We start from the raw sequence: 23,384 nt of genomic DNA on the forward strand, positions 1-23,384 counted from the left end.
AACTCGCGAAATACCCGAAAGATAAACCACTTACTCCCACAATAGGTCAGTGTATACCACACGTGGCTCTAAATAAGTTTTGATTGGTTAACACAGTGAACTTTGACCAGGACAATATTTATCACGTGGTTCAATGTGATTTGTTTGGCTTACACTTACAGGCCGCTTCACGACTTCCATGAAAAGTTATCACATAAGAAGTTGTCCGCAATTTGTTTTTGTTATATTTTTGAAAAAAAAATATAGACTTTTATCAGTTTATTGTTTTGAAAAGAATAAACTTACTTATTGTTTATTTATTGTTTTGTAATACATTATAATATTTCGATATATTTCCGATATTGTAAATTTTGCATATTAATTAGCGGTACTTTAATTAAGGTCGTATCCTTATACCACATCTAATATTGTGAAAAGAACACACGTTGACAAAAACCAGGTCAAGTCATCATTAGAACAGCTTTTCTATTGTGGTAGAAACAGTTCACACAAACTCGTGGTTGTTGTACCAGGTCAAGTCATCATTAGAATAGCTTTTCTATTGTGGTAGAAACAGTTCACACAAACTCGTGGTTGTTGTACCAGGTCAAGTCATCATTAGAATAGCTTTTCTATTGTGGTAGAAACAGTTCACACAAACTCGTGGTTGTTGTACCAGGTCAAGTCATCATTAGAATAGCTTTTCTATTGTGGTAGAAACAGTTCACACAAACTCGTGGTTGTTGTACCAGGTCAAGTCATCATTAGAACAGCTTTTCTATTGTGGTAGAAACAGTTCACACAAACTCGTGGTTGTTGTACCAGGTCAAGTCATCATTAGAACAGCTTTTCTATTGTGGTAGAAACAGTTCACACAAACTCGTGGTTGTTGTACCAGGTCAAGTCATCATTAGAACAGCTTTTCTATTGTGGTAGAAACAGTTCACACAAACTCGTGGTTGTTGTACCAGGTCAAGTCATCATTAGAACAGCTTTTCTATTGTGGTAGAAACAGGTCACACAAACTCGTGGTTGTTGTACCAGGTCAAGTCATCATTAGAACAGCTTTTCTATTGTGGTAGAAACAGGTCACACAAACTCGTGGTTGTTGTACCAGGTCAAGTCATCATTAGAACAGCTTTTCTATTGTGGTAGAAACAGGTCACACAAACTCGTGGTTGTTGTACCAGGTCAAGTCATCATTAGAATAGCTTTTCTATTGTGGTAGAAACAGGTCACACAAACTCGTGGTTGTTGTACCAGGTCAAGTCATCATTAGAACAGCTTTTCTATTGTGGTAGAAACAGGTCACACAAACTCGTGGTTGTTGTACCAGGTCAAGTCATCATTAGAATAGCTTTTCTATTGTGGTAGAAACAGTTCACACAAACTCGTGGTTGTTGTACCAGGTCAAGTCATCATTAGAATAGCTTTTCTATTGTGGTAGAAACAGTTCACACAAACTCGTGGTTGTTGTGTATGGTATTTCTTTTACTCTCGTTATTTATCTTTCGTAAATTATTAAAAAAAAAAACACGTTCGTTTTTTGTAGCGTTTGGAAAATGTCTAACTCGAGTGAATAAAATACCATATACAACAACGACTCGTTGTGTAACCTCTATTTCTGATAGTATGAGGCGAATAAAGGGAGCTCAGTTCAAAGTGTATCTTATGGCTCATTATAACTAATGATGTTCTTACGTCACAAGGACCATTGTGTTGATATCAATATGCTTGATGTCCTCTATTAATCAGGTAATATGATACTACTTGAAGGATTGTAAAAATGACGCACACGATACTAACACCTTTCAAACTAATTGAAAATTAGATACAACAATGCCAAAACTTAATTTAATGGCATCATACAGTTGTTTTGTAATTCTTGTACCCATTTGTGATGATGTTAGGGACATCACACAGATGTTCCGCCCTACTATATCTGGTCTGTGATGTTAGGGACATCACACAGATGTCCCGCCCTTCTATAACTGGTCTGTGATGTTAGGGACATCACACAGATGTTCCGCCCTTCTTTAACTGGTCTGTGATGTTAGGGACATCACACAGATGTCCCGCCCTTCTATAACTGGTCTGTGATGTTAGGGACATCACACAGATGTTCCGCCCTTCTATAACTGGTCTGTGATGTTAGGGACATCACACAGATGTTCCGCCCTTCTATAACTGGTCTGTGATGTTAGGGACATCACACAGATGTCCCGCCCTTCTATAACTGGTCTGTGATGTTAGGGACACCATAGAACTATTCGTCCTTCTAGGACTCGATATCGATGTAAGGGACATCATACAGCTATTTCGTCCTTCTAGCCCCACGATGCAATGTATTTGATCATTTTCAAAGTCAGATTTCGAAATGAACGTCATGTGAAATATACATGTGTATATTCTAAGCCTTGTCGCTATACAAATGAATTAAAATGTGGTATAATTTAGTTATATAGAATAATTCTATCTGACTGGACAGACGCGGTCACCTGGGCGATGTATGATCTTTACTGGGATAACACCAGACACTGGTATGGAGCGAAAAATGACTGCTACAGTAAAACGGGAAACTTCAGCTTTGATCACGATTTGGAAAAATGGAAAAACTCAACGAAAGACTGGCGCCGATCCATTGATCATATTTACAGGTATTTTTTTTAATTTCCCCCCTTTTTTCTGTTCCGTTCTGTACGATAGATGGATATATCTTTTCGTGTCCGTCGCTGTAAGATAAAATGCCGTTTTTGATTATACAATGTGCAATAAGATAAGTTTCAACTTGCACCCGTTACTTCGGCAATAAAATACATCTGATGCAGATTATCCATCACAAAGTATTAAATGATATATTCGATATGAGTTCCCTTACTGACTGACAGATATTTGATTATGCCTAGTTTCCTTATTGACTGACAGATATTTGATTATGCCTAGTTTCCTTATTGACTGACAGATATTTGATTATGCCTAGTTTCCTTATTGACTGGGATATATTTGGTTATGCCTCGTTCCCTCTGTTGTAATTGCAGAACAAACATGTCGGGTGTCATTGACATGTGTCCACAGAAGACTTACGTCATATCTACCCATGGCACCAGTTGTGTTGACATAGACTGTAATGTATTGTTTACTATCTGTAACAACGCTACAGTTTTGTGTTATAAAGGTAACGGTATTATACTATTCTATATAAGACTTTCGTTAACACATTCTAAATAAGTAATGGCTGCCCACCAAATTCTACCCGGGTTCGCTGTTCATTGCCACATCGCTTAGGTCCTAGTTACACAGACTCTACATATTAACATATTATCATAAAACCTGGGGTAAATGAAGTTTCCATTTAATGTTTTCACATTGATCAAGTACGTTTTTAGTTTTTCTGACTTACCTGCTGGGATTTCACAATTCTGTCCTCAAGTATAAATAAAGTGTTATAGAAAAACATAACCACTTCCAATTTCGGTATATACTATAAAAATCATTTAGTTTTTATACTTGACTTACTTGTATGTGTTTTATTTATTTTCCTGGCCCTGGAAGTTTGACAACATCACATACTTGATACACTAGCACTTAGAACATATCATCACCGCTATTTCCTAATTCATCCTCGATATTCCATCGTATTGTCCCCTCGTCCAGACGTACCAGAGTCTAACAATGGTAGTTTCAACTCATTCGTAAGGCTCAGAAATGTGTTAGCAGAACGACTTGTTCGCCTGTTGTTTGTACAATGTGACATGATAAGGTGGTATACTTCAGTGAGATAGCACTATAAAGTCGGCAGCAGCTTTGTTCTATCATAAGGAGACAAAACAAGAACGTTCACCACATACATAGGCACTCAAAGGAGGGGGGCTACCTTAAATGACCTAAGCTGTTGATAGGACGTTAAATAATACAAAACAAAACCATTCTGACCCAGGGGAGGTTGTCCTTCAATGACTTTAGCTGTCGATAGCACGTTAAAGACAATCCTTACAAAAAGATGAACGGTTATAATGTAAAACTGATGGTGAAATAAATTAACGAACTAATGCGTTTCAGCACGGATAACAAAATTATATCAGTTTGGATCATACTTGGTGATAATAAGTCTGCATTTGAATTAGGAATATTATTTCATTAATGTGTCATTTGAAAAGATACATCCACTACTTATTCATCTTGCATTCAATCTTAACTTTGTTTCGTTTTTACATGCATATCTGCATTTTTGCATTTACCGCTACATTGAAAAGTCGCATATTTCAGTAACGCCACCTATCGCGTCATATCCGGGGCCAAAAGAAAAATGTATACGGCTATGCCGAAAAATAAAACATTCCAACACAGGGAATTTTGTCCTTAAATTATCATAGCTGTTGTTAGGACGTTAAGGAATAATAACCAATTCCATGACTTTGTTTGCTGTTATATTTTATCAGACAATGGGACACATACGACTACGCCTGATCTTGTGTCTACAACAGAGTCAATAGTTACAACACTTACTGACACAACACAGGCTCCAAACATCTCCGACACGTGTGACAGTTGCTGTCAGAAAAACAGGAGCAGAAACCTTAGTCAGATGGAGTTAAATGCTATCATACAAGAGCTGAAGTTACTAGTCGCTGTGAACAAGACGAGTCTATCTTCACGGAGACGTAGATATGTCAGTGTGTTTGATTCCCGACCAAGCTGTGTCGCCATGGGATGTATGGCTACCGTGTTCCTCACCACATCTCTCGCTCTCGTTATTGTTCCGGATATTATCACTCTTGTCCGATTCCTTCAACAATTTTAGTGTCGATAAACAGGTGAAATGCAAATATTAACGATCGATAAACGAAGTGTAAACAACTCTTTTGTTCTCAATAATTTGGTGGGATGCATATATTTACATCTGCCTTGTTTCAGAATCGATAAATGAAGTCTATAAGCAACTCTCTTTTTTTATCTCAATAATTTGGGTGTAGAACGTGACCCAGTTCGTCGCGTATGAATATAGATATTAGTGGACTTCTTTGTGCAAACCACGTGTCACTGTTTACCCACAACTGCCATGCCAGATGTTTATATCTGCCTTGTTTCAGAATTGATAAATGAAGTGTATAAGCAACTCTCTTTTTTTCTCAATAATTTGGGTTTAGAACGTGATCCAGTTTGTCGCGTATGAATATAAATATTGGAGTGTAAACCACGTGTCACTGTTTACCCACAACCGCCATGCCAGACGTTTATATCAGTTATTGATGTCATGATATATTTAGACAGCTGTGTAATTAACAAAATGCAGCGATTGATGTGAATAAAGTCATAGAAATACGGACACTTTCTTGTTCTGTTGCGATGGAGAAAGTGGCTATATACAGTTCTTGTAAATGGCTCTGTTGTGATATAGATCACAACAGATAAACGTTTGTATCCTATTTTTTTAACGCCGTTATTCTATAAGAAATTATTGTTGATATAAAAATAAATAGAATTACACTATAAATATTATTTTGTTTAGTTTATGAGATCATAAATTCAATAGAGCGCGAGGTAAATTGCGTTAATGAGAACGATTAATTTACTGACTTCTCCGTTGGATTTATGATCCCATGAACTAAACAAAAACGTTAATCCTTGAATCAGATTGCAGACATCTGTTTTCTCTTTTACTTCTTAGAACGTACTTAATTTGTCGCACCCTTTCAGCATAAAACACATTAAAATATATTAATGGAACGATGAATTAGTGGACCAACAATAATTGTCATAGAAACCGATGTAGATAAACTACAATGAGCGCAATTATAACATAACGGAAAAATAAGATTACTGCTAGAATAAGATTACCACTGAAAAAAGATTACATCTAAAATAAGATTACCACTAAAATGAGATTACCGGAAAATAAGATAACCGCTAAAATAAGATTACAACAAAAATAAGACTACCTCTAAAATAAGATTACCGCTAAAATAAGATTACCGCTAAAATAAGATTACTGCTAAAACAAAATTACCGCTAAAATAAGATTACCGCTAAAATAAGATTACTGCTGAAACAAAATTACCGCTAAAATAAGATTACCGCTAAAATAAGATTACCGCTAATATACGATAACTACTAAAATAACATTACCACTAAAATCAGATTACTGCTTAAATCAGATTACCGCTAAAATAAGATTACTTCTAAAATAAGATTATCGCTAAAATAAGATTACCCCTGAAATAAGATAACCCGTAAAATAAGATTACCGATAAAATGAGATTACCACTAAAATAAGACTACCTCTAAAACAAGATTACAACCAAAATAAGATTACCACTAAAATCAGATTACCGCTGAAATAAGATTACCGCTTCAATCTGATTACCGCTTAAATCAGATTACCGCTTAAATCAGATTACTTCTAAAATACGATTATCGCTAAAATAAGATTACCCCTGAAATAAGATAACCCGTAAAATAAGATTACCGATAAAATGAGATTACCATTAAAATAAGACTACCTCTAAAACAAGATTATTACAACCAAAATAAGATTACCACTAAAATCAGATTACCGCTGAAATAAGATTACCGCTTCAATCAGATTACCGCTTAAATCAGATTACCACTAAAATAAGATTACCGCTAAAAAAAGATAACCACTAAAATAAGATTACCATTAAAATGAGATTACACCTAAAATCAGATTATCGCTAAAATAAGATAACTGTTAAAATGAGATTACCACTAAAATAAGATAACCGCTAAAATATTATTACCACTAAAATAAGATTACCGTTAAAATGTGATTATCCCTAAAATTAGATTACCACTAAAATAAGATAATCGCTAAAATATTATTACCACTAAAATAAGATTACCGTTAAAATGAGATTATCCCTAAAATAAGATTACCACTAAAATAAGATTACCACTAAAATAAGATTACCGTTAAAATGAGAATACCCCTAAATTAAGATTACCGGTAAAACAAGATTACCTCTAAATAAGATTTCCCATTAAATAAGATTACTACTAAAATAAGATTATCGCTAAAATCAGTTTACCGCTAAAATAAGATAACCGTTAAAATGAGATTACCACTAAAATAAGATAACCACTAAAATGATATTACCACTAAATAGAGGATATCTAACAGTGTCTTCAGTAATACCAAATATATTTCACGAGTGGGGCTAATATTTTGATATTTTTCACGAGTGCGCAGCACGAGTGAAAAATATCAAAACATTAGCCACACGAGTGGCTGTATTCTGTTTATTACATTTTTTATCAACGAAAAACCTACCCCGTATGCTAACTAGGCCTACAGCGAAAGTTTGCATACAAAAAAAGTAGTTTCCCCTGTCCAGGTGCTGACATATATGTCGGGCTTTCTGATTGGTCAATTATTTTGGCATTTTCTAATCATTAGTTTGATTGGTCAAATCAGCAAAAGTGATATTTTTCAAATATGATATTTTTCAGTGAAAAATATCACTTTTATAGAATGAATAATTTTTGATATTTCACTGGTAAAAATGTAATAAAATAAGATACCACTAAAATATGATTACCACTAAAATAAGATTACCGCTAAAATGATATTACCACTAAATAGAGGATATCTAACAGTGTCTTCAGTAATACCAAATATATTTCACGAGTGGGGCTAATATTTTGATATTTTTCACGAGTGCGCAGCACGAGTGAAAAATATCAAAACATTAGCCACACGAGTGGCTGTATTCTGTTTATTACATTTTTTATCAACGAAAAACCTACCCCGTATGCTAACTAGGCCTACAGCGAAAGTTTGCATACAAAAAAAGTAGTTTCCCCTGTCCAGGTGCTGACATATATGTCGGGCTTTCTGATTGGTCAATTATTTTGGCATTTTCTAATCATTAGTTTGATTGGTCAAATCAGCAAAAGTTATATTTTTCAAATATGATATTTTTCAGTGAAAAATATCACTTTTATAGAATGAATAATTTTTGATATTTCACTGGTAAAAATGTAATAAAATAAGATACCACTAAAATATGATTACCACTAAAATAAGATTACCGCTAAAATAGGATTACCCCTAAACCATGTACGTTTACAGTGTAAACATTCTGTGTAGAGACATGGAACTGATACAGCTCTGTAACATTAAATAATTAATCGCTTGTTAAATTGGCAATATCAATGAAATCTAGGTAACAAAGATAGTATGGTTTTGTTTGGGCGACATAAACATTTATGTGTTGCCTTGACGTCATTATTTTGTTACTAACGCTTGACATTTATCATTATATAGTGTACACAGTGTAAACTCGACAACGTCATGGGTCACGGGGTCAGAGAAATCTTGATCTGGTGAAACGGGAGAAAAAATCTGGGAATGATGAGAGAAAAATCTGTGAATAATGGGAGAAAAGTCCGTCTTAAAAACATAACACGAACAAAATGTATAAATATCAATGTTGCAACAACCAGTTACCCGAATTGCTACATGGATATCTTGTCATCGAGCTCTTCCGTTAGCCATTTGGTCCAGTATATCGGTGGAATATCCTGCTGTAATCAATACGAGCATTATATAGAACCGTATATGTCGTGTCTGATGGTATATACATATCGAATGACGTATATATCAATTATTTTTCTGTTATATAAACAATCACTTCATTTATGTTCTTAGTAATGCGGTTTAACTATCGTCAAACTGATTATATTCTAAATCTAAAATACTGCGGTCAGAACAAAAAAATAATGACATGTTGTCATCTTGTTCCGTACAAAATAAAAACTTGTACATTTTATGATGGTAGACACTCAAATATAAATAAAAATACAATGCAATACATTTTTAAAAACAATTTTGAAGTCAGATTTTCAGACTGCTTCATGACCTCTCGTTTCTCATTTTGTATTATCTATCGAAAGAGGAAATGACCCGTAAACACAGATTGACGAGCGTCGACCTTTGACCCTGATTGAAGTGTAACCTTAACGACGTCACCAGCGTTGAGTCTCAATATTGCTACACTTGTACTTGTATCATACTGTTGATCCTGTGAATCCGTCCAAGTATATCCGAACTCCTTTCCGTTCACATCCAATATAGTACCGACATCCTCTTCTCCGAACGTCTCCACAGACCACGTGATGTGGTACACGCCACTGACACCACATGTGAACTCACCGGTTGTGTTGTCATAGCAACCACCTTCGTTTAGATAAACTTTATCAAATACAACTGGATTTGTTTCTGTATCCACGCTCACGGCAGCATAGAACGCAATTGATGGCCTCTGTTCTGTAAAGGACAGAAAATAACTTATTAAGAAGGACAGGAGATGAGTAATACTTACGTAAATGCGTTGAACAGCAAGACGCCTTCGCTTCCGGAACATGTTATCTTAAATATTACATTTTGTTTATAGCATGCCCTCCTATTTAATTATGTAAGTACACAGTAACAATAAAGGTTATTGTACATAGACTTGCAACGATGTAAATTAGATGATAATAAATAACAAGTGACAAAAACATAATAGAAATCAATGCGAGAAAAACGTAGTTTAAGATTTTCAAATGTAAGAATGTCACGTACTTGGTCGTATTTTCTTTAGTCCAAGACCTTTTTTTAACACGATCGGTCTAATGCGCCAACATACATAATTTATTATCGTTCTCTTCATCCCTGTCATATCAAAATCAAAGAAAGCTACACAACTTTTTTTTCGATTATTATGACGAAAAAAAAACAATCGCTAACTTTATGCATTTCTCTTGAAGACCACAGATGAGCGGCAACCAAGTTCAACGCCAACCAAGTTAACGGTTTGGCGATCTAGAGATCGATGTACATCAGAGGATCAAACTTCAATATTTTCATTTAGATGTTAACAGAAATATCAACAGAGTATAGCAACATGTATAGAAACATACTGTTCCTCCCGATAAAGAAAGACATGGACAATAACAGCTTCCTCACAGACAGTTCCATCATCAATGTCTGATACATTTGGAAATCACATAGCATGCCCGATGGAGCGACCAAAAACTCATTATGTTTAATTCAGTGCAATAACATATATATATATATATATTTAAATCACAGGAAGTGTGTTTAATGCACTACAGCCAATGCAAATTGCTATGATGACTAATAAGTTGCATCAATTCGCTCACATGACTGGAATGAGATAGGTCTTCTGTTTCATAAATACACATTGGTACTTATTAGACATATGTTAAAGATATTAGAATATTGTTACCGTAGCTATGGCAACCGGATATATATTTTTATATTAACATTCTATGTAATGTCAAAATACGCCTTTGGGCTACTTACAATCTATATAAAGCTGTTAATTTCACACCCAATCCTTAATTACCTGTATTTGGCTCTCCGACTGTTGTTCCTGGATCCCTGGGCTGATCTGGGGAAACATCAGGCAATTTTGGCGTTCCAGTTTCCATGAACACGGCGTTGAGCGTTTCATATTTATAACTTAAATCGTGAATTATTGTCTGCAAGTATTCCATCTGTTGTTGGAAGTTTCGTAACTTACTGTTGTAGACCGACAGCTGTTTCCGTAAATCTGAGTTCTCGATGCGTAGAATCTGTAATAACTGATGGTCGACACCAGGACACCTCCGGAGTAGCGAATCATCTCTGTTGGTTAGGGGCTGTGTGGCAGTATCACTGATTAGTAGTATATATAATATAAAATACATAGTTAATATATTTAACACCACACCACTACACAACGACGTTTACCAATACAGATCACACAACTACCAGCAGCAACGTTAGATATAGGAAGGAGCTCCTTAGAACTTGACCGAATATTTGTCCTTTAGGGCAATAAAATATGTTACAATCAATCAACGAAAAGCATTTGTGATATATTCAACTTCCCCGTATAACAAAGTATGTGTAGAAACAGTTTTACCTGTGTAAAACCGGTGTTGTATCTCGAATAGGGTTTAACGCGACTAGGTATTTACTTCCTCAAAACATATTTTACATTATATTGGGCTTCGGTTACCATATCAGATATAACAAAACACATGTAAATCTGACAGTGTGCTATATGTCAGCTTACTTAGATTATATTAACATGCATTTTGGGCGACGTATATACGTTGATTCTTTGACATGAGACCATGTTTATCCTTTAAAGTATTTACACATTATACATAATTTATTTGTAAATGATGATTTCTGATTTCAGAATATTTTATTGTCAAGATGGTACAGACCAAGGGAATTGGCAACAGGACAAACCTATAAAAGCCCTCTCCTGATGATATATATATACAACATAATGTACATACCAAAAATAAATATGAATGCTATAACTAATAACTGCAAAAAAATTCCAATACATGTATATCACTAAATTCAAGCGGAAAATTGCATTATGATATTGACTGATCATACTTTGTAATCACTTCAAAAAAACAACAGACAAAAAACAGTCCATTCACAATCAATAGCCTGGGCTATATTCATAAAAGTGAAGAAAAAACAGTTATGATAAATTTACAATTTCCAGTATTAAGTCAAGAAAATCGTCTGGTATTGACAATGAATCTCTGAACCAAGTCAAGAACGGATTTGTTTCAAATAATATCAAAATCAAAAGAACCAAATAAAAATAATTGTTTATTCTGCAGCATATGATCACTCAGAGCAGCTAGAGAGTTGAAAAAGGATTGCCTTTCAATGTTATAAAGAGGACAGTTTAGAAAGAAGTGAGAACAATCTTCAACTGGATAGCCACAGCTGCAGGCAGGGGTATCTTTTGAATGAGAATTAAATAAATCTGCATTTAGATTACTCACAGAATTTCTTAACTGACATAAAATTATATTAATGTTTCGATCTCCACCGTTTTTAAAAATAGTAGTACATTGTGTATCACGATCTAAGTCAAGATGTTGTAAGAATTCACGCTTTAATGTATTTAAAGAGGACATTGAGGGAAACAGACAAGTTGGATTGTTTCATTCAGACATGAAGTTAGTTGGGTTACTTTTTTTCCCTTTCCCTTTATAAATCGGAGTGACATGAGGGTTTTTCCAGGAAGTAGGAACTATTCCAGAGGAAACTGATTTATTAAATAAGATAAAAAGAGGTTGAACAAGTGACTGTGCTATACCTTTGATGAATTTGGGAGGAATAGAATCAGGACCAGCAGGTTTGTTAGTATTAAGGAGGTGGAGTTGGTCAGTTATATCCTGTTCACTAATGTCAATAGATGATAAATTGTGTCTAGGCAGGGGACAGTCAGGTGGTAAATCGTCAGCATTCTTTTCAGTTTCAGAAAAGGATGTAAAATAATTATTAAAAGATTCAGCTTTATATATCGGGTGCAGTTTAAGATCGCCATTAATCACCAAAGGGGAGTCAGTTTCACGTTTGTTTTGAAGATTCATTACAGATTTAGCGATACGCCACCATTTTCCAGGCGGGATAGTTTTATCAATCAGAGAAGATCTTAGCTTAGATAAGTATTTATCTTTGGCCTCGCGGACTAGAGAAATTACTTGATAACAAATTGGTTTAAAATTGTTCCAGGAGGCTGGAGTATTATTGTGTTTTGCTTTAGAATGCTGACGGTTTCTTTGTCTGATTTTAAGTGTTATTTCGTTAGTCGTCCAAATCCTGTCATTAGGCCTTATTGTTACTGTCTGTTTAGGTACGAATACGTCAATAGCAGTTAGAATTTTATTAGTAAGGATAGAATTAGCGTCATAAATGTTACCCTCTAACAATATGCTCCAATCGACAGAGTTTAGAAAATCATTAGCTGCTTCAAAGTTAGCATTTTGAAAGTAGAGAAGGTTTTTTTTAAAAGCATGTTTCTTAACAGTTTTAAAATTTAAGTTAGCACAAATCGGGGAGTGGTCGCTAAAAGAGGGATGGAGTACAGAAGCATTTTTAACAAAGTTCAAATTGTTAGTTATTAAAATATCAATTGATGTAGAGGAGGTGGGGGTGATCCTGGTAGGTTCAGTAATAGTATTTTGTAATCCAAATTTTAATAGAAGCCGTGAAAAATGAGAATTTGGATTGATATTCGTCATGTCTTGGTTAATATCACCTACCAGTATCACTTCCCGCTGTAAATCAGAAATAGCATCGAGATTATTTTCAAGTTTACTCCAATAACTAACTGTTGAATTTGGGGGTCTGTAAATACAACCTATCAAAATGTGTTTACTGTGCGTAATTACTTCTACCCATAAAAGTTCAAGGTCATCAGTTTCAAGGTCTTGTTTTTGGAATATATAAATACGCCACCGCCACCACCATTAATTCTGTCCTTCCTAAAGACATTAGCAAAATTTTCAAGAGATATATCAGAGTCAGGAATAGTATTTTTTAAATGAGTTTCTGAAATACATAAAATATCAACATCAGAAAATTCAGCATCGAGGAGATGTGTTTTGTGCCTTAGAGAGCATGTGTTGAGATGACATAACGAAATATTTTCGAGTGAATTATTAATATCATAATTAGGCTCAGGATTTGGATGAATATCACCACATAGCATTAAAAGTGTTTTCAATAATAGGGGACAACATATATCAATAGACGTCGAGAGAGTCAGAGAATCATTAACGATACCAGAATATTGACGAGAGTCACACTCCGCACACTCTGAACCACGCAAAAATGTTATTTTATCCATTGTCAGGAAACATATAGAAACGGTAAAGTAGAATCATGGTGCAGAGGGAGCAGCGGGTGACTCTAGCCAGAACGCCAATGTAAAAATGTGCAGTTTTAGCGCAGATGAGGAGCAATTGACATGCACATTTATGTATATTCTGAAAAGACTCAGTATGAAGAAAACAAACCAAGGTAGACATTAAAAACAAATATGTGTAGAAACTAGACATTATTTACATAAAATTATAGGATCCATAAAAATGATAGTAGAGAAACAAACATGAAGCTCTGGTTTATTGATATACGAATGGGATGACCCGTCTCACTGACCCTGTAATAATATCTTATAATTTAGAAGCAAACGACAAAATATAACAATCATTTTCTTACCTGTTGGGAAATGGACGCGTCTATGATAACAAAGTGCACGCGTGCATCGGCTTACACATGTCAGGGAAACGGGTCAGATGGCAATCTTACCTTTAGAAGGATTAAGCAATTAAAACAGATCTATATCAAGTACGTTGCCAATAAATTCATCAATGTGACATTTTGTACGCATTTGCTATTAAAAGTATCTAACAGCACAAAACAGACATTGGTGAGCATTAAGTATAAACTCATTTATATAGATATACACATGAGAAAAATAAGCCAAAAAAACATTACAAATAAGAATAGCTGGGTCTGATCAAGTCTTAGGGTTATTTATGAATCTGTGGGAAGAAGATTGGCGATTCTATTATCAATGATTATGTGAGATATCACTGAGTACAAGTGGTCAAACCATCTAAATGTATACTTCCATAGTTTAGACTGTGTACATGTGTGTAGTGAATTCGGTTTATAGTGATAGGAGTTAAATTATTTTTACAAAGGTATGTTCAGTTGTATGTTTGAACTTTTACATACTGGATTATTTTGTAATAAAACACAGATATTGACAGATCAGTGTTTATAGTTTCATACAGAATTACACTGCTCTTGATATATGTACACGTAGATTGTTTATAGTAAGAATGAGAGATAATGAGACATTCAATACCCTTGATTATACAGAGTAAGAGAGACAAATATAATTCATTTCTCGAATTATAAACAAATAGACAGAACAGTTATGATGCAGCACCAATATGATATATACAGATCAATAACATATTTATATGACAGCTATGACATGACTAGCGATACAGTTGTACATCAGGTACAGTTTTTATACAATTATTATCATACCGCGATAATCGTCTCATTCACACAATCGGTAAATTTTATACAGGTACTTGAGATAAAAGCAATGACCACTGAATCGTTTTTGCAAATATATAACCATATTGACAGTCAATATATGCATAAAATATCCGATTAGACATGTCTGTTTACATGTCCATAAAGATTTAATATTCAATATAGTTGTTAATGTCAACCAACTTATAAAAGAAGAAAACGAAATCTCAAGACTTCTGTATAACAGGGGTCACACAAATGAAATATGCGGTATAGCACAGGAAATCAGATAAAACAGATATTGACAGACTTCGATCATGCTGGCAATAACTAATGAAAAGTATAAACAACATGACAGACATTACTCCGTAGATGTGTAGAATACCGGGTGTACACTTATATTGATGGTCAGGATACACCAGTAGATAAATAAAAAAATATATCAACATTGGCCTATATTTGACGGGGAAAATAACAACAGATATGACACATGACATATAAACAAATGAATGTATTTCTGTCCATAGGATGGTTGCACAGGTGAGGTGACACCTTAGCTGGAGTGTTGTGAGTAGGTCTGTGGGCTTTAGCTATGTGTCTCTGGGTCCCGGGTATGTTAGACGCACGAGATGGGGTTCCTTGCTGAGGGGTCAGGGAAGGTTTATTGGAAACCTCGGGTTTTCTCCTAAGTAGTGGAGATGGCGGGTCGGGGTATTCATTGAGTTCACATAATCTCGTAACAGAGGCTTTACCGCCAGTTCTACTACGAACTATAATCTTGCCATCTTGAGTCCATGTCCCGGTAAAGGTATCGATATATCTTAGATACCTGGCCTTCGCATATACAGCCGCTCGCTGTTTTGTTAGGGCTTCGTTCAGATAGAATGGAGTTTTTTTTACATTGTTCACATTCCAGTTTTTTGGGGGGTTTTTTTTTTGGGGGGGGGGGGGGGGGGGGGGGTACACATCATGCCTCTAACACATTGCTTGTTGTTGAGTCGCTGATTAATAACCATTATGTAATCAATGGCATCTGTGTTGATTATTTACCGTGTGACGTCACGATTTGACATGTGACACTACACACTTGTTCATCACACGCTGATTGGCTTTAGCGGACAAAGAAGTACATTGTGTTTGGTATATACTATATAGGTGAATGCTTTGCTACTCAGCAGTACAATTAACGTGTTACAACTGTCTATACCGCAAGATACCAAGATGGACTTCAGAGTTGTGGTATTTTTGGTCTGTGTCTGGATGGCTAGCATTCCGACAAATGTGAAAGGTAATTTATTACTTTTTAGCCTTTTCCGTTGAATAACGACACGATGTATATCATCGTATGCAAGGGAAACGATAATTTTAAATTATTGTTAAATTTATCTATGTAATGATGTATATGTTATCTATATCAGTATCATATATACAATATAATGATGTGATTATTTATACTAATTTGCTTGGCGAGTGTATGCAATACACAATCTGTATATTGAAAATTGTGTTATACTCTGATATGCGCTATTATTTGAGACTTTGCATACAAATGCATATAAAGTCTATATCCATTTACCGTCTATTTCGTATGCAAATATATGTGTGTACCAATTTGAATTTTTTATCAAGTGAGTATGCAGTATCTAGTTAGTAATGGCTATGGTAGAACTGATAATAATTTTAACCGTAAAATAAATGAAGTTGAAGATTGTACAATGGCCGATAGCAGCCGGCATATTAATTTTGATAGAAAATAAAAGTCATGTCACTTTTCAGCTAAAAAGTGTCGGACATATTTTTATTTTATAAAAAAATATTTGACATGACACTTTTCAGCTAAAAAGTGTCGGACAAATTTTTATTTTATGAAAAAATATTTGTCATGACACTTTTCAGCGTCGGACATATTTTTATTTTATAAAAAAATATTTGACATGACACTTTTCAGCTAAAAAGTGTCGGTCAAATATTTTTTTAAACAGTTTTTTATTTTTATTTTCAGTTTAAATCCATGTTTGTTCTAAAAAAAGCTGTGGCTGTGACATTTCTCCATACGTCAAATTTTGATTTGAGTATTCCAATAACAAGGCATTATCTGAAATGGAAAAAATAACATTATTTTAAGAGTAAATACGTACATTTATGTGAATCAAACGTTAATGATACCAAACGTCATGAAGAATTGAACTGTTATACTACGAGTATGTCTTCTATAAATATTGATTCCAACACGCGTGTATACATGCAGTCGGTTTTGTTATGAATTATGACCAAAAAGTATATCAATTTTATATTGAAACAATATGCTTCTGTATTTAGTTTTTAGTTTTTATTGATGCGAAAGTTGTGAAGGAAAATGAAATAATACTTACACGTATGTATTCACTTCTGAAATGACGCTGGTATGAAAAATAGCGTGTGCTTAGCTGCTTAACGTTATACAGGTGTTAGAGGCATGCTAGGAATTTTGATAGCCGTGGGAATAGAATACAATTGAAATGTAAATAAGAATGTGTCTAAACAAGATATTTGACATGACACGTTTTAGCTGAAAAGTGTCATGACAAATATTTTTCTGAAAAGTGTCAAGTCAAATATATTTTTTATAAAATAAAAACATGTCCAACACTTTTTAGCTGAAAAGTGTCATGACGTTTATATTTTATAAAAATAAATATGCCGGCTGCTATCGGCCATCGTAAAATTGACTCTACACATTAATAAATCTATGCTTAACATATAAAATAAAGCTGGACAGAATCACAAATCTTTATTTTATTCAAACCTGAATTGTTAAGCATACATTAATACGATATTATATCAAAATAATTTTTTTAAGTGATTTTTTTTATTTTTTTTTTTTCATTTTGTTTGTCATATTGAAGCAAATACAGTATTATCTTGCAAGAATGTATTAGTAGAGGGCTCCCTAACCGCGGGATCTATACGTTTATTCCATACTAATGCATATAAATGAACCTTTTCAATTCAGTGACATTTATCATTTCTAATTAAAATGTATAACCTGCAAAACCATGCTTTTTTATAATTATTGTCACAAGATTAACTAGCAGTATGTTAAATTTAATAATGCCTCACAGAGTGATGATGTTCAGAAAGAATTTGACGTTACTTGTTTGTAATGATTAATTAAGCATTGATGTCTTTTTTTTTAGTTTTATCGGGGTATGAAACACATTTTGTTTGCAAACTGTATGTATTCTTACAGAAGTTTGCAAACAAAATTTGTTTCATACCCCGATGAAACTAAACAAAATTGACATCAACGCTTAATTAATTTTTGAAAATGATTTTTAATTTAAAACATGTTTAATGTACAATTTTACTGGTTTTAAATGGGATTTTTTTTCTCAAATCAATACGCAACGTCAATTGTCGTATTGTCACGTCACATCTGTCGCGCCATTCTCGGAATTTCTTTCATAGAAGAATGAAAATTTTTTTCGACCAATCACATTTGAGTTTTTACCATGAAAACAAAAAAAAATATTATTTGTATATGAAACATATCTGCAAGGTACATGTATGCTAGCTGAGAGTGGCAAATGACTGACATAGAAGTTTAATGAAAGCAAGAATGAAGAATTGTGATAAAATGTACAATGATGAAATGGATCAATGTTAACAGCACCATACCATTATGTATTATGTCATATAATTTCAAAGATACATTTTTTTTGAGAATTCAACCAAACTACGTTTTAATAATGCTGCCGACCCTGATAAACCAACATGTTTCTACTTACTGGGGAATAAATGCAGAGACAATTCACAGTTTAATCTACAAAATGTACAGATGCATTAATTATAAGCTCCATAAAAAGTATCGGATGAAAATGGCGGTATCTCCACTGGTCCCCAATGGCAGGTAGTACCTAATAAAATTCAAGTTGCTCTGTAGAAAGTGTAATGTCATCTTGTCGTGTTTAAAACCGACATGATGTTTCTATTAGAAACACAGTCCATTAGTATAATCTGTAACTTGTATTAGATTAAACGTATAAATAATTATGTTCAGCATATAATATGCACCAGTAAAGCAGACCTTTAAATAAATATTAACTTTGCTAGCCTTACACAATATGAACATGTTCGTGTTAGATGTGTGTAGGAGCCATGCCAGAGCAGACATATTTGACAGGATGTCACTGATAAAAAGTCTGTTCCATAGTGAGTCAGCGTGCTTTACTGATAAGCACAATAATGTAGGCCGTACTGCACGTTGTTTAAGCGTTGATGTCTTTTTTTTTTTTTTTTTAGTTTCATCGGGGTATGAAACAAATTTTGTTTGCAAACTGTATGAATCCGCGTAGCAGATTCTTACAGAGCTTTGCAAACAAAATTTGTTTCATACCCCGATGAAACTAAAAACATTATTGACATCAACGCTTATAATTTAAAACATGTTTATGTACAATTTGACTGGTTTTAAATGAGATTCTTTTTCTTAAATCAATACACAACGTCAATTGTCGTATTGTGACGTCACATTTTTCGCGCCATTCTCGGAATTTCTTTCGTAGAAGAATGAAAAGAATTTTTCGACCAATCACATTTGAGTATTTACCATGAAAACAAAGAAAAAATAATTATGATAATATCAACGCATTTATAGTTACTATAACGTCCCGTGAAGGAAATAAACAATTTCATCAACCTCGAATTACAACAGTATTCATCTAGATTTGAAACTTCGTGCATATGTGGTTCAAAAAGCTGATTCGCACCGAATCCCACTTAAGTGAAAAGTTATAATAATCTTTAAACAATGAAATAGTTATGGAAGGGAATGGAAGGGAGGAAATGTCATATTAGGATTAATAAGATGTGATTGTACGCGGAATGCCTATATCAAATTATGGTGATCGGTGAGTATAAGACCCATCCATACGGGTAAAAAACATATACAATGTAGCTCGGCTAAGCATCGTACCTGTTGCAATATGTATGTTTCCTTCCATATGTCAAACATAAAAGCAACGGTCCCTATCCTGATCAAAATGACGCTTGTACCTATACGTTAGTTATTTTTAATGCATTTAACAAAATAGTGAGTTTTCATTGATCTCTGATTTATCCTTCATCACTACTTCATGGAATGAGTTATTCCAATCGTAAACAGTCAACAAGTAAGCAACAAATATTTGAGAATTGTCTTCATTTCCCTTGAATTATAACACACAAGCTCTTTTCAATTGATAACAACATATAATCTATTTCCATGAGTTCTGGCACATATATTTCCCCCATTGACTTATGATTTAGTTCATTAACAATTTCCCATGAATTGCAGCATTTGAGTTGCAACTAAAACTGTATATCTTTGCTATAAAATCGGGTAAATTATATTTTAAGTGTTTAATGTTATTGTAAGAGTTTATAAATACTGCAAGCTACTTATGAATAACATTGTTAGTTTCTGTTCTCTTTATGTGTTGTTATATATAGAAGCCCTTTATTAACTACAACCACTTACTATTTGACAGGTATGAGCACGGGAAATCTGAATGAGTTCACCTATTACACTTTTTCCTGTAGCCACGAATTTTTCATGAAGTTGAATTTTGCCACCTGGTACGACTGTTCAGTGTATAACGTAACATCCTCGTTAGCGGAATATCTGGATGGTGTTATCTTCCGACAACTGTACCTATATGATGGTATCTTTGGGCTAAACGACACTGGCTGTAATGGATACCTCATTGCTGACTGGGATTGTGGACGTAAGTACAGATTAATTCTCATTTAACTTCATCTCACTAAGGTGTTAATGTCGCCATATTAACAGTTTAAGAGTTTACAAAAATGACCCGTTGATAACACAAATGAATTTGAAATTGGAATATCATGAAATATATACCTAAGTAAACTTCACCACATAGTTGTTTGTCTTACCATCAACTCGAAACTTTTTTTTTAATTTCTAAATATCATATCTAGATAATTTCATAATATGAAAAAATAAATCTTTTAATTATAAATTGTAGTAGTATACTTTATATGTGGGAATGCATGAGTTCAAACACTTATTCACCTGAAAAATTTATTAATTTTAGAATATTTTGTTGCGTGTATGAGACAAACCTTAATAATTATATTTAAAAATTTAATAATAATGCCTAACATATTACACAAATATAACGTATAAGTGTAAATTGTCTTTAGATATTTGATACATTACAAGTCAAAGATGGAATATAAAACTGCAGTGTTCTTCAATAAAGCTAAGGTCTCTTTTGTAGTGTTAACATTTCTTCTTTGATATTAACTGCATTATATTCCTTCATGTAAACATCAATTACCGAAATAAAAAAAAAAAAAAAAAATTTTTTTTAAAAGTCTAATGTACAACCTCCACATGAACTCCTAGACAAATATAATTATTACACCATACCATCCAACCATCATTTCCGTTATCATCAGTTAAGTTAATTGGACAAATCCAAAGTAAAATGTTCAGGATATATCATAAACCCTTGGATATGATATAGATGATGGGAGTGGGTTACAGTCTTCGGCATCTCATTCTGCAAATTGATAAAAACTGTATTCAATTCACATAAACATACACATGACTATAACACAGAAAATAATGTTTCTAGTTGTGAATCGGATTCAGAAACAAGTTCTGAAACTAATATAAGCTGGTGAACCAATTGTGTACTGTCTGTTAGAAAACGGCGGGTGGAGTACGTGGTCAAGCTGGGCTGACTGTCCGGTAATTTGTGGCAATGCATCGGTATCCAGATCACGGTCGTGTAACAACCCGTCGTGGGTGAGCCCTGGATCTGACTGCCCTGGGTCTGCTACCGAGACGCAATCCTGTAATACAACAATTTGTGAAGGTATGTACCTTAATTATGGACTACCCCGTCGATTTGATTCGCATGTTTAAAGATAGATAGATATTAAAAAATACGCTGTGACAACGGAGCTATCGGGCATATCGTATTCTCCCTTCATTTACGTTTTTCTCACGTCAGTCATTTACAGTTTTACCTGTTCGAGCTTTCTCGGTCACCCCTTTCCACTCCCAATCGAAACAAATTGCGCATTCTTATCTCAACTGAATGCCGCCATAGCGACGGTAAAATGACGTTGTATCGACGATTTAATCACGTCATGGCAGCATTTTGTTGTATTGCATTTTTGTTAGATATTTGAACTGGGCCATACGTATATAAAAATAGGATGATAGTAAGAGACAGACAAAGAAATCCCCAACTTGGATAAAATTCTTTATAGTCTAACCCTCAGCTGGATATATCTGTCTCATTCTCATGGAGGAGTAGTTTCCTTTAATCAAACAAACACCGAGCAGATCAGTTCCATGTCACACAAGGACAATCAGATCGTAATACAAAACTTGTATGATAATCGTGATGCTATTTCCTTGATACAATTTTAATGTTGTTCTACTCCAGTTCCACCAGCGAGCTGTATTACATATCATAAAGGATTCGATATTTAAGGCCTTGTTTTCAGGTTAATCGACTTCTACCGGCTGCTGAATGGAAAACTTACATCATATGATTTTTTGTTTTGATAGATGCACGCTCTGTATAATATTACCTTGGGTATAGCTTTACCTATTCGATTTTCCAATATAGATATGCCTAATATATCCGTTGTCACTGGTAGTTAGTAGTGAGACCTTCGTTTCAAACTGGGTTTCCACAAGCCTCAAAATCTTCCCTGGCATTTCGCTGTTACAGGTAGAACTGTACACATCATATTTTGATAGCGAAATGCTGGTCTAGTTTTGACATCATTTGAAAGATAAAATAAGAATGTATAATGCATAGCCAACTCTTTGTCATCGGGTGTACTTTGTGCACACTTTCCAAACGCGTGTAGATTTCGGAGACTTGTGTGAATACGCTGACAGTCACAAGCTACATCCCTGTCACCCCTCCTCTAACTGTCATCCCGGATCTAATCGACGCACTGCTCTTACTCAGGTAAGTGATTTCAGACATGTGTGCTTTTTATTCATTGATATTTTATTATTCACTTCCGTTCATAGTTCTCAGAACTCATTTAACACATACGTTTTATTTCCGGTTTCATGGCATGGTTAAAGGTCAAGGTATGGATTTTGCTCGCCAGTCCATGAGCTACAAAGACGACTTGGATTCATGACAGCATGATTTAATATTCCAGTCATCCGGAACGACATTATCGCCGCTGGTAAACATACGGTCAGTGTGGTCCTATGTCTTCTAATCAGGGTAAATTGGAGAAACTCCCAAGAATAATGCCCGCAGTATCGCACTGCATTTTCATCGTAGAAGGCGACTAAATCCCCCCCCCCCCCCCCCCCCCCCCCCCCCCCCCCCCCCCCCCCCGAAACAACGGAGATTGTTTTACCCTGTCTACCATTAAGAGGACATTGAAGTTCGAGTATGTTATAGGTTGCAAGTTTGTCCCGTGCAGAAAGCATGGTCTGATGCTTTTTCTATTTTAAGATCTTGGCCCCATTACTGGGTCGAATTGTTTA

At 34.4% G+C, this 23,384-nt stretch overlaps 2 protein-coding genes across 2 annotated transcripts; one reads left to right on the forward strand and one right to left on the reverse strand.

Annotated features, from left to right (window-relative positions):
- Window positions 1-8,882: 8,882 nt before the first annotated feature.
- Window positions 8,883-10,692, reverse strand: LOC117315310 (complement C1q-like protein 2). Its single transcript, XM_033869458.1, has 2 exons — window positions 10,350-10,692; window positions 8,883-9,265 (listed from the first exon to the last, which is right to left on the reverse strand). Exons 1-2 carry the CDS (start codon window positions 10,690-10,692, stop codon window positions 8,883-8,885), a joined length of 726 nt encoding a protein of 241 aa, XP_033725349.1.
- A 5,355-nt stretch (window positions 10,693-16,047) lies between these two features.
- Window positions 16,048-22,150, forward strand: LOC117315072 (thrombospondin-1-like). Its single transcript, XM_033869211.1, has 3 exons — window positions 16,048-16,151; window positions 20,371-20,607; window positions 21,559-22,150. Exons 1-3 carry the CDS (start codon window positions 16,085-16,087, stop codon window positions 21,777-21,779), a joined length of 525 nt encoding a protein of 174 aa, XP_033725102.1. The 5' UTR covers window positions 16,048-16,084; the 3' UTR covers window positions 21,780-22,150.
- The last annotated feature ends 1,234 nt before the right edge of the window (window positions 22,151-23,384 follow it).

Source organism: Pecten maximus, chromosome 17 (assembly GCF_902652985.1).
Source record: "Pecten maximus chromosome 17, xPecMax1.1, whole genome shotgun sequence".
Lineage (NCBI taxonomy): Eukaryota > Metazoa > Mollusca > Bivalvia > Pectinida > Pectinidae > Pecten > Pecten maximus.